The following is a 15,426-nucleotide window of genomic DNA, read 5'->3' as shown; positions in this document are numbered from 1 at the left end:
ACAATTGGAAGGTGTAGTTAGGGTAAATATTGTTTCGTGAAATTTAGTATCAGGTGCATGTGTAAGGCTTCAATATAAAAATGTATTTATAGTTTTCACTAGTGGTCCAGTAGTTAGGACTCCGTGCTTCCAATGTAGGGGGTGCAGGTTCAATGACTGGTTGGGGAACTGATAGACCACATGCTTCGTGGCCTAAAAACAAAAAGTATAAAGGTCTATTCACTTAAAAAAATGTATTTGTTACTTTGGGAGTAATGGTTAAAGAAGCTTCAGAGCCACAGTTCTAGAAAAGCCTCTATGATGCTAGTGTGCATAAGAATCAAGAATCTTCTGAGGTGCTGAGGTAAATGATTTGTGTCACCTGGTGGTAGGTGGTTCAGGTTTCACATTTTGAGGAAAAATTGAGGCAGTGAAAATTGATTATGCTGATCAACTGTATTGTGTATTAGAATTTAATTAGGAATATGTTATGATTGGTTTCTTATTTTAATAAATGCTATTTACTTAATAATATCTAGTGTTTTAGCAAAAAATGGAGACATTTAATAATTTTTTTCTGAAAAAATAGGTAGATGGTGCACATTAATAAAGTAGACAGAAGATATGTCATGTGTTTTAAAAAAATCTCAGTGTATTTTTCTATTTTAGGTGTGAGTGATGTAGACTATAGTCTTTATCCAGATAGAGAACTACAGGGCCAGTGGCTGCGTTCTTACCTTGAAGCCTACAAAGAATATAAAGGTTTTGGGACTGAGGTTACCGAAAAGGAAGTAGAAATACTCTTCATTCAAGTCAATCAGTTTGCTTTGGTAAGTTTAAATTTAAGTAATTGATGAAAGGTTCTTGATACAATGTTAATAGCGTAAAAAAAGTTTTCCATCATTTTTTAAGCAGTTCCCATTTTGAGTTTTGTGAACTTGTTGGTTGTTTAATGACAAAACAAGAGTGTTTAAAATTCCCCCACTGTAATGCCTTTGAGGACAAAGATTTTATTTCATTCACTACTATATCCCCAGCCCCTAGAACAGCAATGCCAAACTACAGGTTAAGTGCTCAATAAAAGTATTTGTTCAATAAATGGATTTGAGTTAGAGTTAGGATTAAAGTGTGAAGCACTTTTTAAAAATACCGAATTCTCTTTCTTTATGTTATAAAAAAAACATAATCAAGGATAGATTTATGAGAAGTGAGGTTATTTCTAGAATACATGTAATCATCGTATGAACTTATCATGTTAACATGCTTAAAAGTAGATTGGAAGAACCAGTAGAATTGTGTTCATAACTGCACAGTATTTTGTCTTCATGACCTTTTGATAAGCAGGTATTTCCCACATCTTTGATATTTTAATGCTCTGTTATTTTCAAGACCAACCTCTCTTTACTCTAAATGCATCTACTTTTTCAAAAGGTAATTCATTTAAATTATCTTTTGAGAATGACATGATGCCATGAGAGTGAGCTTTCAGCTAAGGTATTGAGACAATTTGAATATTGGGTTGCAGTTCTTTTAGCTATTATGTCTTTTTAGTTTTAATACAGTTCTCTACAATTGACACAGGAATTGCTTGCTATGTAGTCTTTATAGATAGACCCTAGTGGTGGCTCATGGGTGTACTGTTTCCATAGTATTAAAAGCAGCATTTCTCCAGAGCCATCCAGAATATATCTTAAGAGGATGTGCTGAAATGTGGCTTCTTTACCTTCCGTTCTGACGACTTTAGGACATTAATGACATATTCTTCATTTGGTCCTAGGATGCCTGCTGTTTCTATTTGTTCTTTTTTAAGCATGATCTTAAAGTAGAGAATATAGGGTTTTCTTAACAATAACGGCATAATTGCTACATCCAGTTAAAACTCTTAAGTCCTTATCTTTATCTGTCCCTAGCATTTGACAGTATATTTTCCCATTGGTTCCAGTTTTTTGTTAATTTTTGTGGCACCATTTTTCCTTGGTTTTTCTCTTTTGTGCTCTCCTGCTTCTCTGCTTCTCTGGCTCTCCTTTCTTCTTACTCTTCCTCTAATTCTCTTGCCTTCTAAGTGTTTCCTAGTGTTCACATTTGGGGCTCTGCCCCATTTTCTTTCTTTCTTTATTTTTTTGGCAGTGCCACACAGCTTGTGGGATCTTAGTTCCCTGACCAGGGATTGAACCTGGGCCCTTAGCAGTGAGAGTGTCTAGTCCTAGTCACAGAACTACCAGGGAATTCCCTACTTTACATACTTTTATTGAGTGATCTAGTTCCCTGGCTTTTCCTTCCCTTTCTCTTAATGATTATAAGTTGAGTTTCCTCCCACTGTCAAGCTCCAGATCTGGACTGTTATCTCTCCAGGGTCCCATTAGTATTTGACCACAGTGTGTCCAAACTTGAGTTTTATTTTTGGCATCCTGTTCAGTTTACCATTATTTATTTTTTACTGTACTGTTTTAACTTAATTAAAATGATGTGCATTCTGTTGCTGTATTCTGAAACCAGGAAAGAAGGAATTATCTTTCAAGTGTTCCTCTTCTCACACTTTTTCTATTTTCAGGTTGTTTTTTTTTTTTTGTGCCTGAAATTCTGTCACTTCCAACCCTTTTCTCCTTAATTGCATGACCTATGATTAAGGACTTAATCTCTCACCTATGTTAGTCTTTACTTGTCTCTTCACCTTGAGGTTTTTTCTGTCTGTAATTCATACTCTACGTTTTAAAAGTGAACTTTCTAATAACTAGAATCTAATTTATGAATCTGATTGTGTCACTTTTTTACTTTATGTCTCCCCATGACTTACAGAGTGACATACAGATGATGGAATCTACAGATTTTCTTATTTCCCACTGTATATCTCACATCCCACTTCCTCCTCTAGCAGAGTCATCATGTTTGTAAACACTCCAAGGTGTTTTAAGCCTGTATGCTTTTGTATAGATTATTTCTTTCTACCTAGGATGCCCTTTTCCCTGTATTTTCTGGCAAGTTCCTCTTATTCCTTATGAATGTGTCTTAAAAACATCTTTCCTCCTCCTCCTTTGATCACTTGTTGTGAAGAAGACAGCACTGACGTACATTATAAGACTGTTTTGATAAGGGAGGAAAAGAGGTTTGAGTAATCAGATTGAGGTGTAGATGTTTTAAATAAATAAATGGTTATGTGAAAGTCACTCAGTCATGTCTGATTCTTCGAACCCCATGGATTATACAGTCCATGGAATTCTCCAGGCCAGAATATTGGAGTGGGTAGCCTTTCCCTTCTCCAGGGGATCTTCCCAACCCAGGGATCAAACCCAGGTCTCCCACAATGCAGGCGGATCCTTTACCAGCTAAGCCACCAGGGAAGCCCCCAAATAAATGGTTGGTCAATGTTTATTCCTCAGGGCATGGTCAGACTTTTAAATATTAAAAGACTTCACTTGTTATTGATTGTTTACTATAATTAATTAATGTTGAAATGATGACAAACAAAAGTAGGTATTTGCATTATAAACCAAATAGATAATGCATGGGTTTTTTAAACTCTGACAAGTTTTTAGACACAATGTTGGCAGACTTCAGATTCTAAGTAAAGTTATATTGTGAATAATTATATATGTATAAACATATAACTATATTGTTTATATATAATATATTAAAGTTATATGAGGTTTTCAGAAAAGAGTTTGAGAATTTAAGTTATTTGTTCACTATATAAAGCTTCTAATTTTTCTTGGCAACAGATGTGAGTAGGCTAGGAATTAAAATGCCCTTTGATAGACTTACATATCTGTAACTTCCAAATCTGAGAGAAATAGTAAATCATAGAATCACAGATTATTGTATTAGTTGTACTTCAGTATTCTCACTTTTCTATTTTTGAGAATGCAAATAATAAATGGACTGTTTCCTCACTTTCCTTTTTATTCATATAGGAGTCTAATATAGATATAATTTTTTCATTTTTCAGCCTATAAAAGATGTTAACCTACCAAAATAAGTGAGGTTTTATGTATAATGCTTCTCTAGTATAGAATCATTTAGTTATTTTACATTACTATATGAATAAAAATTGAGAAATACAGTTGATAACAGTGCTTGAAGCATTGGGGAGAGCTGTTTTGATGTTATTTTTAGGTGTAGAATTTTCCCTGATTTAGTTTTCCTACTACAGAACCAGATTATTAGAAAGAGATGATATTATTCACAGATGATTTTTTATGTTATTAGTGTTCTCAAACTTTTTGGTCTCATTACCCTCTTTTATACTTTAAAAAATTTTTGAAGACCTCTGTGAGACCTTATTTATATGGTTTAGTTATCAATATTTACCATCTTGGAAATTAAAACAAATTTAAAATATTTACTAAATATATATATATTTTTAAAGCTCAGATTAACATAAACAGCATTTTAAAAATTAAAAATAACTGTTTTCCAAAGTAAAAAATACTTCAGTGAGAAAAATGACATAATTTTATACTTTTGCAAATTTCTCTGATGTCTAACTTAACAAAAGCTAGACTGTCATATTTGCTTCTGCATTTCATCTCATATAATGTGTTGTTTTCTCTGAAGTGTATGAAGATAGTCCTGTTTCACACACATATGTTCTTGGGAAGGAGAAGTATTTTGCCTTTTCAGAGAATTGTGGATATTCTTTTTTTGATGCTTCACCAAAATTCAATAAGTAATAGTTTCTTAAAGGTTAGTAGTAATGTTTAATAGTAGTAGTAATATGTTAATCTGAGCATATCAGTTAACTTTTGTACTCTATTACATTAAACTCTGTTAGTTTATCTTACACTTTGAATGGCTCTTATACCAGTGTGTGATTTTGTAATTTTAATGTCATTCATTAGTTATTTGGAAAATATGGATTTATTAAGTTGTATAATCTTCTCAAAGTTGATACATCTCATTATATATTGAAAAATTGCACTTATTTATATCACCACCAATATCAGAAAAATATTAAGCACTTTATTGAGAAGGTGATAATCTCACAGAGTTGAACACAGATTTTCCAGTGTTCTAATTTAGGTTGAATAGTCTTAAGTCTATCATTGGCAACAAATACTGTCAGTTATTTTCATTGAAATGACAAGTTCTCTTTTTTTATATTTGAGAAATGTCTGCCAAATACCCAAGTCTAATAACTAGTTCTTATGTCAGTTGTGCTTTCAAGTAAAAATGATATTCCATTAAAATTGTGCAAGTTTAGGTCACAACTCAACCATATGTGTGTTACCTTGAGACAGTCTTCATACTTTGGGTAGGCATCAGCCGTGCTTTATGTGTACGTCCTGTATCATCTCACAGAATATCATGTATTCAAGGGTGGAGATGTAATAAGATTAATAGTTTTAATGGCTTCATAAAGTACATTCTTTAGTGAGACTGTATTTGTACTAGGAGTGTGTGGTGGTAAAGAATAAGACTATTATACTAGTACGGTTTGGTGTACCGCTGCCTTGGCTTATGTTAAGGGGCCAGGAGCTTTACCCATTATTGCTTTTCCATTACTGCAAATGTAAACAGAGTCATAAAGACAAGTAACATATTAGTATTATTATGAAAATAGTTTTGGGCCTCAGAATCTTCCATGGATTCATGGACCACTTTGAGAACCGCTGACTTAGACTTTCAAAAGAAGGAGGGCATGTCATAATTCACCTTTCAATGCCTGACACACTTCCTTATATAGAAAGAAGACCATTTTTTAAAGTCTTCCTCATTTTTGTCATTCTGGTTTTGTGTAATTATAATAATTAACATTTTATTGGATGTTTGCTGTATGCCAGGTGTAAATACTATTGTTAGCTGCTCTGATGTGGTTCTCCCCTTCCCCACCCCCAACACACACACCCACACACACCCACACACACACACACACACACACACACACACACAGAGCAGTTCTCTAGTTCTCAGCAGGCAGTGATGGGGTGTCTTACATATATATTCTACTCAAGACTGACGTTGTCCACCTGGAGATAGTGTCACATTCTGTAAGTTCAGGGTACAGTCCCGCAAGACTGTGCCCTCACCCCTTTAGATGCTACTTGCAAGTCTAGGGTGTTATTGGTGCTTCTTACCAACTGACTATAAATGGGAGGTTTCCACAATTCCCTCCTTGGGGCCTATTAATTTGCCAGAGTGGCTCAGGGACCTTAGAGAACTGTTTGCATATGTACACCAGTTTATCATTAAGGATATTATAAGGATACAGAAGAAAGCTCGATGAAGAAGTATGGTAGAGTGAGGTCTGGAAGTGTCCTGGGTTCAGGAACTTCTGTTCCGTGGAGCTAGGGTAGAACACAACCCTCCCCTCCACAGCATGTGCATAGTTTGTGGTTTGTGAAATCTGGAAACTCGCCAAACTCCTTCCTTTTAGGTTTTAATGGATGCTTCATTACAGAGGCAAGATTGATTAAATCATTGGCCATTGATTTATCTCAGTCTTCAAGCTCCTCTTCCTTCCCCTGGGGTGTGGAGGTGATGGGGTTGAAAGTTGCAACCATCTAATCTCCTGGTTGGTTCCCCCTAGCAACCAGCCCTCAAGTGTAGCATCTTTCCAAAAGATACCTCAGTAAAAGGAACTTGTTAAGAATAACCAGACATTCTTTTCACTTTTATGGCTCTGGAACTAATTTAGGAACCAACGACAAAAGACCAGATATTATATTAAAAATGCTCCCAGTTGCTTTATGCTTAGGAAAGTCCAAGGAGCCCTGAACCAGAAACAGTGAATGTAGATCAGATGTTTATTTCTTATTATAAATGATCACTCCTGCATTTTACTGATGAGGAAACAAAGATGCAGAGGGGTTAATTAAGTTGCTTACAGCCACAGACCTAGTAATTTTTTTTCTAGTTACAGTATTTCTAGTTACAATAGAATATTTCTTGGGATGTGAAGTCTTAGTTTTATCAGAATCTTAAATTATCATGTCTAAATGAAAATAGAGTTTAGTAAAGCATAGATAAAAAATTATTGTGCAGCTCCTAATTATACCGGAGAAGGCAATGGCACCCCACTCCAGTACTCTTGCCTGGAAAATCCCATGGATGGAGGAGCCTGGTGGGCTGCAGTCCATGGGGTCGCTAAGAGTCGGTCATGACCGAGCAACTTCACTTTCACTTTTCACTTTCACGCCTTGGAGAAAGAAATAGCAGCCCACGCCGGTATTCTTGCCTGGAGGATCCCAGGGACGGGGACCCTGGTGGGCTTCCGTCTATGGGGTCGCCGAGTCAGACATGACTGAAGCGACTTAGCAGCAGCAGCAGCAGATAATTGTGCACTTCCGTATTACCTGTGTTGTAGATACTTTGTGTTAAAAAGGCATCAAGAAAATATTATGCATGGAGTTGATGAAAGAGGAAAAACTTACAATTTGATATTTATTTTAAAAAGAAATCCATCATCATAATTCTTAATTTTTCTTTCCTTCTTTTAGGCTTCTCATTTCTTTTGGGGATTGTGGGCTTTGATTCAAGCCAAATACTCTACTATTGATTTTGATTTCCTTGGGTAAGTTTAATTTTATTGTATGCATTACATTTGTCTCTACTCTTTTTGGATTCATTTTAGAATCCATAAGGGACATATAGCTATTATTTTTAGTCAGATGTTACAAAATTGCACGCATTTAATAGTTGGTTTGCAAGGAATTTGGTATAGTCTGTTAAATGTTCTCAGTATTAGAAAAGTGTCCAGTAGGTGGTGCAATAAACTAAAAATATGTCGTTTTAAATTTTAAGACTTAAAACAACTTAGAAGGGTGAGTGAAAATAAAGGAAGGATTAAGGTTTTTAGCTCTAATTCTGTTGTTACTCTCTTTTCTCGATAGGTATGCAATTGTTCGTTTTAACCAGTACTTTAAAATGAAGCCTGAGGTTACTGCATTAAAAGTGCCCGAGTAAAGAAGACATTTAATTATTCTTAAGTAGCTGAACAATGCTTGTGGATCTTTAAGAAATTCTAAAAAGTCAATATTTGTTAAAATTCTTTTAATTTGGTTTTCTTGCTTTACAAATTATGCCTTTTAACAACCAATTTATTTTTTAAATAGTCTGAATGATGTCAAGAAATATACCTACTGCTTTCAGTATGTGGTGGGTTAGAAGTTTGTTAAATCGGCAAAAAGATACAAAGATGTCAGTTTAATCCTTTTATAATTTAATCTATGTTATATGTGAATTATTTATTATAAATTTAACATGAATTTTGTGACTGCTTTCATCTGTTTCATCTGTTTGTTGAGTGTAAGCAATGAAAAATTTCCAGAGAAAAAAAATTTTTTTGTTATGTTTTACTTTAATAAGATTAATTTCAGTAAAGATTTTTGGTGTTTGGTGTAACCTTTCTGACGCACTGTAAGTAAACTGAATCATTTATTCTTGAAATGCCAGACGCTGGTTTAGACAACTTAGAGTGTTCATAGAAAAACATGTTTAGGAGAGTGAAATGCATTCACTGTCTATGCTCCTAGTACATCTTTCTGAAGTATTGGAAAGCATTTTGGAGGGGGGATCATCTTAGAATTTAAATTTCCCTCTTCTTACATAGTCTGGCAGAATAAATATTAATATTTACCATATAATCCTGGAATAGTTATATTGTGGTTTTGTTACCAAAATCTGCATTAAATAATGTTTTCATGTACTATGTATGGTCATTTAAGGTAAAGTTTGTTTTTAAAGTTTTACTGTATCAATTTGTTTCTAACCAAAAATTTTGTTTCACTTATTGGAATATTCTGTATTTTGTTTGTTATTAAATAGTAGCTAGTACAGCAGTTACTAATTTTTGAAACAAAGGTAGAATGCTTATAATATTTGGTAACAAGAAAATGTCATTTAGATTAATTCTTTTTTACTTCTCCAGGTTCATTCCTTACACTGTGGCTTTATGTTTTAGTTTGACTTCTGTGTCTTTAGAATGATAGTAAATGATTACTTGATAACATGTAGTTTCAGAGAAATAAGTTGAGGTGGTTAAAAGAATTAAATAAGGAACATTTAGAACATCAATCCTCTATACTTAAAATCTGATATAACTGTGAATTAAGCAAAAATACTCATGGTAGGAGGGCTTCTGTTTGTTTTGATTTCTTTTGATTTTGTTTGTTTTTGTCTGTCTGTGAGAGGATGACAGTTATTATTTGGAAGGAACTTGTGTCTTTGGGATAGATAAGCAAACTTCAAGTTTTGAAGACTGCTCTGTGGAGTTGAGCAGTCATGGTTAACTTTGCTTAGAAAATTAGTCTGAGAAGGTTTGCACACTTTGGTCACATAAGTGCCCATGTACAAGGTTGGCTTAATGGATCTGCATATTCAGAGTATGCAACTGCAAATCTATCCTCTGTGAAATCTTCTGGGGAGTCTGATGTATTATTCCAAATGACTTACACTCTCAGATAAGTGCTTTAAAATGCTTGGATTAGCTCAAGATGTTTAAAGCTAATAAAGTTAAATAGAAACACAGGCATTTAAAATGGTAAATTCTAGTTACATGAATATAATCTTAAAATCTGTTTGAATATGTAACAGTGTTAGCCACGCTTTGTTTCCTACCTCCCCAATGTTGCAAATGTTGGTTTCTGTTTTTATAAACCGTATTACTGTTGAATCAGTAGAATTTTACCTAATTAACTAAAGGAAAGGAACCAGTTAAACAGTTAATAGCTTTTGATAGAATGTTAAGAATGAACTTGAGAAATTGTTTTTGGTGGAATTTTCATCTTTGGCTGGAACATTTTCTTAGAATGAAGAATATGTAGGACTCGAGTTTTTTTTTTTTTTTTTTTTGCTTTCTGACTTCTTAAAAGTGCAACAGTATATATCTTGTAGAACAGTGGGAGGAGAGGAGATCATTTTTCTATCTTCCTCCATATTCTTCAGACTATTTTGAATAGAGATTCACTGAGCCATTGCTGGTAGACTGTGCATAGCTGCTCGCTGTGATACCGTTGTAAGTGGTTCAGAGAGATTCAGGAAGTGAATGTAAAGGGGAATAAAGACTCTCACTTTAGCCCTAGGCAGTGGATCTTGAGAACAAAATAAGATACTTAAGATATTTCTCCCACTCTTTGGGGTATCATGATGTTCTCACTTCCTTTTCAGGTTTTGGGGATCATACTTCAGCCTAAAATAGAGTTCAAAATTGCTTCCGTTTGAATTGATCATTTAAGGGATTCTCAAGGGAAAACATTCCTCTAAAATTTGTCCTGTGGCTTGCTGAGATGTCTTTTGCCCTTTCATGTTAAGGAACTTGAATGCCTTACCTAATAACTGATAGTAAGCTCATTTTGTAAATATGAAAATGGTTGTTAGAGAAGTGGCATTCATGTACACTCATTGTTAGTCAGTAGACCATAGTGGCCTGGATGCTTATAAAACAAGCAGGATTCCACAGTTCTTTTCCCCTTTGTTCCTTACCTACTTGTGTGATCTTACCTGACCAGTAATACTTGACTTTCTTCCCTCCAGACCCCATGCTACCACCACTTTCTGGGAATTAAAGAGATGTGGTAGTAAATCATACTGTTCACGTGATCATTTGAGATCAATATGAGCACAAAATTCATCAACTAGGTCTGCCTGGAATGTATATAAAACAGTGTAAATAAAAGTTTGTAAATTAGTGTGAATTGTATCTTGCATATGAGATTGTGTATTGTTTTTGCATTCTCTTCCCTTTTGTAGACATTTTTCTGTAAGGGAATGGTCCAGCTCTTTGGTTTTAGACTGGAAATAACCAACAGATGGGGCGGTACAGTGGGATAACAAGAGGAACTGGAAATAGGGTTATCCATTTTTGTTAATGTCAGTACTTACTTGTTTAGCCTCTCAGTGCCTAATATGACTTTTTTTCCATTCATTATTTGGCCATTAGTTTTTGGGAGGTTAGATTCTTGCAAACATTAAATTAATACTCTGTAAGAATTCCATTCTTTGAGTCACGATTCTAAACTAAAACAAATTAAAAATGCAGTTTTATGATTCCAAACTGAAGTATTACCCTTTTCTATTTTCAAGGCTGTTAACTTTTTTCTACCAAAAAAACACTTTCAATTTTTTATATATCTCAATATGACTCTTAAGTCCCATATGTACAAGGGAGATGATAAATAATAGCTTCTAGTTCAACTTAAGCATATCTCAGTTGGCTTCTCTAAGTATGAAATTGTTCATTAGGGGATTGTAAAATACAGAAAAAGGTAGAACTGTTCTTTTAATGACTGCTAATTCCATTTTTGTGGAGCTAAGAATATTTAGTTTAACTTCATAAACGTATTATGAAAGCTTCCCGATTTAAAGGAAGAATTCCCCCTAAACGCTCTGAATTAAAAGTTAAAAACCTCCACTTTTAAAGTTATATAAGTATTTCTTTCCTACATTTTGTGTACAATTTTCAAAATCCTTCATAATGTAAATGAGAAAACTATCATTTTGATTTTCTGTTTTACATTGCTTTTAATAAGCATTTTATACTGCATTCCAAAGTGATATAGACAAGCTTTTAATATTAGTCAGTCGTTCAATTAATAGAGTTAACAATGCTTTATGCTAGGAGGAAAGTTTTGTTATTGACAGCAACTTGCATCACTCAACACAAAAGGCAAATGCTAGTAAGTATTATGTATCAAGGAAACTGAATTATAAGGATGTCCAAAAGCAACTTTAATTTTTATTTCAAAATTGATTTGCTCTGAATTTTCTAATATAGTTCGTTAGATTTTAGAATGTGTTTGACTGGAAACTTAGTTATATATTAAGGCAATTTGTTTTTGTTTCTTTTTTTTAACAAAAGACATTAGTTATAGGGAACCGCCTTTTTTTCTGTTACATACCACTTGTGTGATTACAGTGTTTTGTCTTGGGTTTGGTGTCTTCAGAGAGAAAAGTGTAGCGATTATTTTAAATGAATTTTCCCCCATCTTTGAAGTTTAGTGTGTAAATGTATTGCTCTAAAAGAAAATGCTCAAGTTTGCATTACTTGAGTACTTGAAAAACTGAAATTAATAAGTATATTAGATGATGAATTGGATTTTTCTGAACAGATTTTACACTAAAAGTTTCCTTTCTGGATTATAATTTGAAATGGGCAGATTTCAACTATTTGAATAGAAAAAATAATGGTAGTGCTTGTAGAAAAATACCTTTTTGAGTTGGAGGCATTCAGAAGTCAAGTTTTTAGTAGGGTTCTATCCTGAAATCTGCTTTCTCTTCTTTCATATACTTAATGTACTTACGATGCTACTGATGTTACCAAACAGCCAGTTAAAATCTGTGTTCATTATGCATCCTATAATTTTTCTAGTTATGAAAAAAGTTGCTGTGTAAAATCCTCTTAATCCCTAAATGTAGACATATTTTTGTTTACATCTTGTCCATTAATGGTATTAATACCATTAATCATTTTGACAAAACACAAGGTGTTTATAAAAACTGAAAACATTATGTGTTATATTTGAACTAGTTAGTGAAGAGTAAGAAAAAGCTGGCTGATTTGAATTGTTCCATTAGTTAAATTTCAAAACTCTTAAGGAAGGGATTTTAAGAGAGAGACCATGATCTGATGATATCCATGAATACTAGATCCTATGAACTGGAAAAAGACCACCCCCCAAAAAAAGCAGTGACGGAAATAAGAGCACTTGCATGGTTGTGGTGTGCTGCTACCTAATTCATGTGGTGATACACGGACATTTTTATTGTTCAGTAATCTGAGGAAGTTTCCTGTTACTTCCGTGTACTAAAGTAATTGTAAATTGGGGGAATTTGCAAAGAGGAGAGTTTTAAACTCTGTTCTATTTAGGAGCCTTTGTATAGCTGGGTGAAGTTTCCAGAATTTGAACTATTTGAATTTTAAAATATACTATTATTTTAAGAAAGAAGACCTGGCATTATTCCATGTTCTTAAATGATAAAGACCTTATCAATTTCAGAAGAAAAAAACAAAATTCATACATGTCATTGCATTAGCTGTATGTTGAATTGGGAAATTGTGGCATAAAGGTTAAATTTGTGTTTATCAAATGTGAAACATAGTAGTATAATGCTGCTCTGTAAATACTGTAAGTGCTACAAATAGTCTCAGCACTGAAAATATATTGATACCTCTCAAATGAATGCAACGTTTGAGGTAGGTGTATTTGATATGCCTCAGAAAGTATCTGAGTGTCTGAGAACTTGTAATCTGTTTGGTAATGAAGATACTTCCTGTTTTTTGTTGCTTACTTTCATGTTTCAAATTTAATTTTTACATTTTTACTGCTGTTAATTTAAGTAAAATTTGTTCTGTGGTTAAAATGGGGTTGTCAGTGAATGAAATTAAAAACAGCCTCATTCATGTAACTGCTTAAATAAAAATGGATTTTTGCTATATGTTCACAAACTTTTCATGAATCTGTATTTCTGTTTAAATATAAGTGATGTTTAGGCTTTATTTCTGTTTAATAAGGCCTTTTACCATTGATTAAATGAAGGAATGTATCTTTTTGAAGAGATTTATATTCTGTAAATAAATATTGGTTGTAACAATAAAGTTGAGTTCTAACTGCTTGTATCCATAAATCTTGTGGCTTCAACTTATTTTTGTAGTTTTCCTTTTGTAGAAAAAACTTTTCAGTGTCCATGTATAACTGTTTGTATATTTGAAGTTGTTCAGTTGCTCAGTTGTGTCTAACTCTTTGTTACCCCACGGACTGCAGCACTCCACTCCCTGCTGTCCTTCAGTGTTTCCTGAAAGAGTTTGCTCAAACTCAGGTCCATTGAATCAGTGATGCTCCCCAGCCATCTCATCCTCTGTTGCCCCCTTCTCCTGCCCTCAGTCTTCCCCAGCATCAGAGTCTTTTCTAGTGAGTCAGCTCTTCACATCAGATGGCCAAAATATTGGAGCTTCAACTTCAGCATCAGTCCTTCCAGTGAATATTCAGGGTTAATTTCCTTTAGGATTGAGTCCATACTGATCCCTCCAATATCTGATTCAACTTTCTAGAGTTCTTCCTTGCCTCTCCAAGCAAATATTTCATATTTGTTTTTCTTATTTCCTTATTCTGAAAATATAGATATGTATTTTTGTCAAGAATACCATAGAAATGTATCCTTTTCAGTCTGTCTGATGAGATTGTTGTTGTTTAGTTGCTAAGTCATATCTGACTCTTTTGCCACCCCATGGACTGCAGCCTGCCAGGCTCCGCTGTCCATGGGATTTCCCAGGCAAGAATACTGGAGAGGGTTGCCATTTCCTGCTCCAGGGGATCTTCCCAGTCCTGGGTTTGAACCCCGGTCTCTTGCTTTGGCAGATGGATTCTTTACCACTGAGCCTCCTGCGAAGTTATGTGAGGTATAATATATTGATATGTATGTTACTAGTGGTTTTAATCTTGTTACTTGATTAAAATGTCTCCCAGGTTTTTGAAGCTGTGCAGGATTTTTTTCTTTTTTTTCTTTTTTGCTGTTAATTTTAGCATCCATTGTCAGTATTGTGATGTTTGCATGATGTTGCTTTTCTGTTTCCCTCTTTCCTTCTACATTCATAAATTAGGATTTTACTCTTAAGGAACATCTGTACCTTTGTTTATTTACTTTTATTTATCTAACCAGTAAGGACGTAAGGATGTTCTATGAGCTGTAATTTTTTTTTCAATTGTTCTAGTGCTCAGTTTCAGCTTGGTGATTGAGAGCTCCTTCACATTATATTGGCTGCTGTCTTCTTTCAGCATTGTCCACATCATTTGTAGAGCACTTCCTTTTCTGGCAATATAAGGTGTTCCAGGCTAGATTTGTACTTTCTCTGCACCAACCCTCAGTTCAAATACTTAAGGAGCCTTAACATTTTTTTAATTTTTAGAGAATATTTAGAAATTAAAGCCTTAACCATTTGGGGGCATTACTGCTTCTAAATTCCATCAGTGGACAGAATTAGGAAATACTAGCAAAGTCACAGTGCTTTCCCTGGTGGCTCAGATGGCAAAGAAACTGCCTGCAGGGCAGGAGACCTCGGTTCAATATCTGGGTTGGGAAGATTCCCTGGAAAAGGGAATGGCAACCCACTCCAATATTCTTCCCTGGAGATTTCCATGGACAGAGGAGCCTGGCAGGCTACAGTCCGTGGCGTCACAGAGTCGGACACGGCTGAGCAACACTTAGCTTTCTTCAGAAAAGTCACGAGGATTGTTTGGTGCACTCTCATATATCCTTTCCAGAGTTCCCCTATTAATATTTTACTTCCTCTGCTGTACCCTTTTCTATGGTATTTCTTTTTGTGAATTAGTTGAGCAGTTTGCACACATAAATCTTTGCCTGTGTGTGTGTGTGTTCAGTTGCTCATTCGTGTCCAACTCTTTGCGACTGCATGGACTGTAGCCCGCCAGGCTCCATTCTCCGTGGGATTCTCCAGGCAAGAATACTGAGGTGAACTGCCTTGCCTTCCTTCAGAGTATCTTCCCAACCCAGGGGTTG

At 34.6% G+C, this 15,426-nt stretch overlaps 1 protein-coding gene across 1 annotated transcript in view; it reads left to right on the top strand.

Annotated features, from left to right (window-relative positions):
* The window catches only part of ETNK1 (ethanolamine kinase 1), a 51,950-nt gene extending 38,414 nt beyond the window's left edge, over positions 1-13,536 (top strand). Inside the window, exons 6-8 of the mRNA XM_065940415.1 lie at positions 649-809; positions 7,413-7,486; positions 7,806-13,536. Of these exons, the coding sequence (XP_065796487.1) occupies positions 649-809; positions 7,413-7,486; positions 7,806-7,878 (308 nt within the window). The 3' untranslated portion in view covers positions 7,879-13,536. The remainder of the gene's footprint in view (positions 1-648; positions 810-7,412; positions 7,487-7,805) is intronic.
* The last annotated feature ends 1,890 nt before the right edge of the window (positions 13,537-15,426 follow it).

The sequence above is a fragment of the Muntiacus reevesi genome, chromosome 1, assembly GCF_963930625.1.
Source record: "Muntiacus reevesi chromosome 1, mMunRee1.1, whole genome shotgun sequence".
Lineage (NCBI taxonomy): Eukaryota > Metazoa > Chordata > Mammalia > Artiodactyla > Cervidae > Muntiacus > Muntiacus reevesi.
This window is presented reverse-complemented; position numbering and strand designations above follow the sequence as displayed.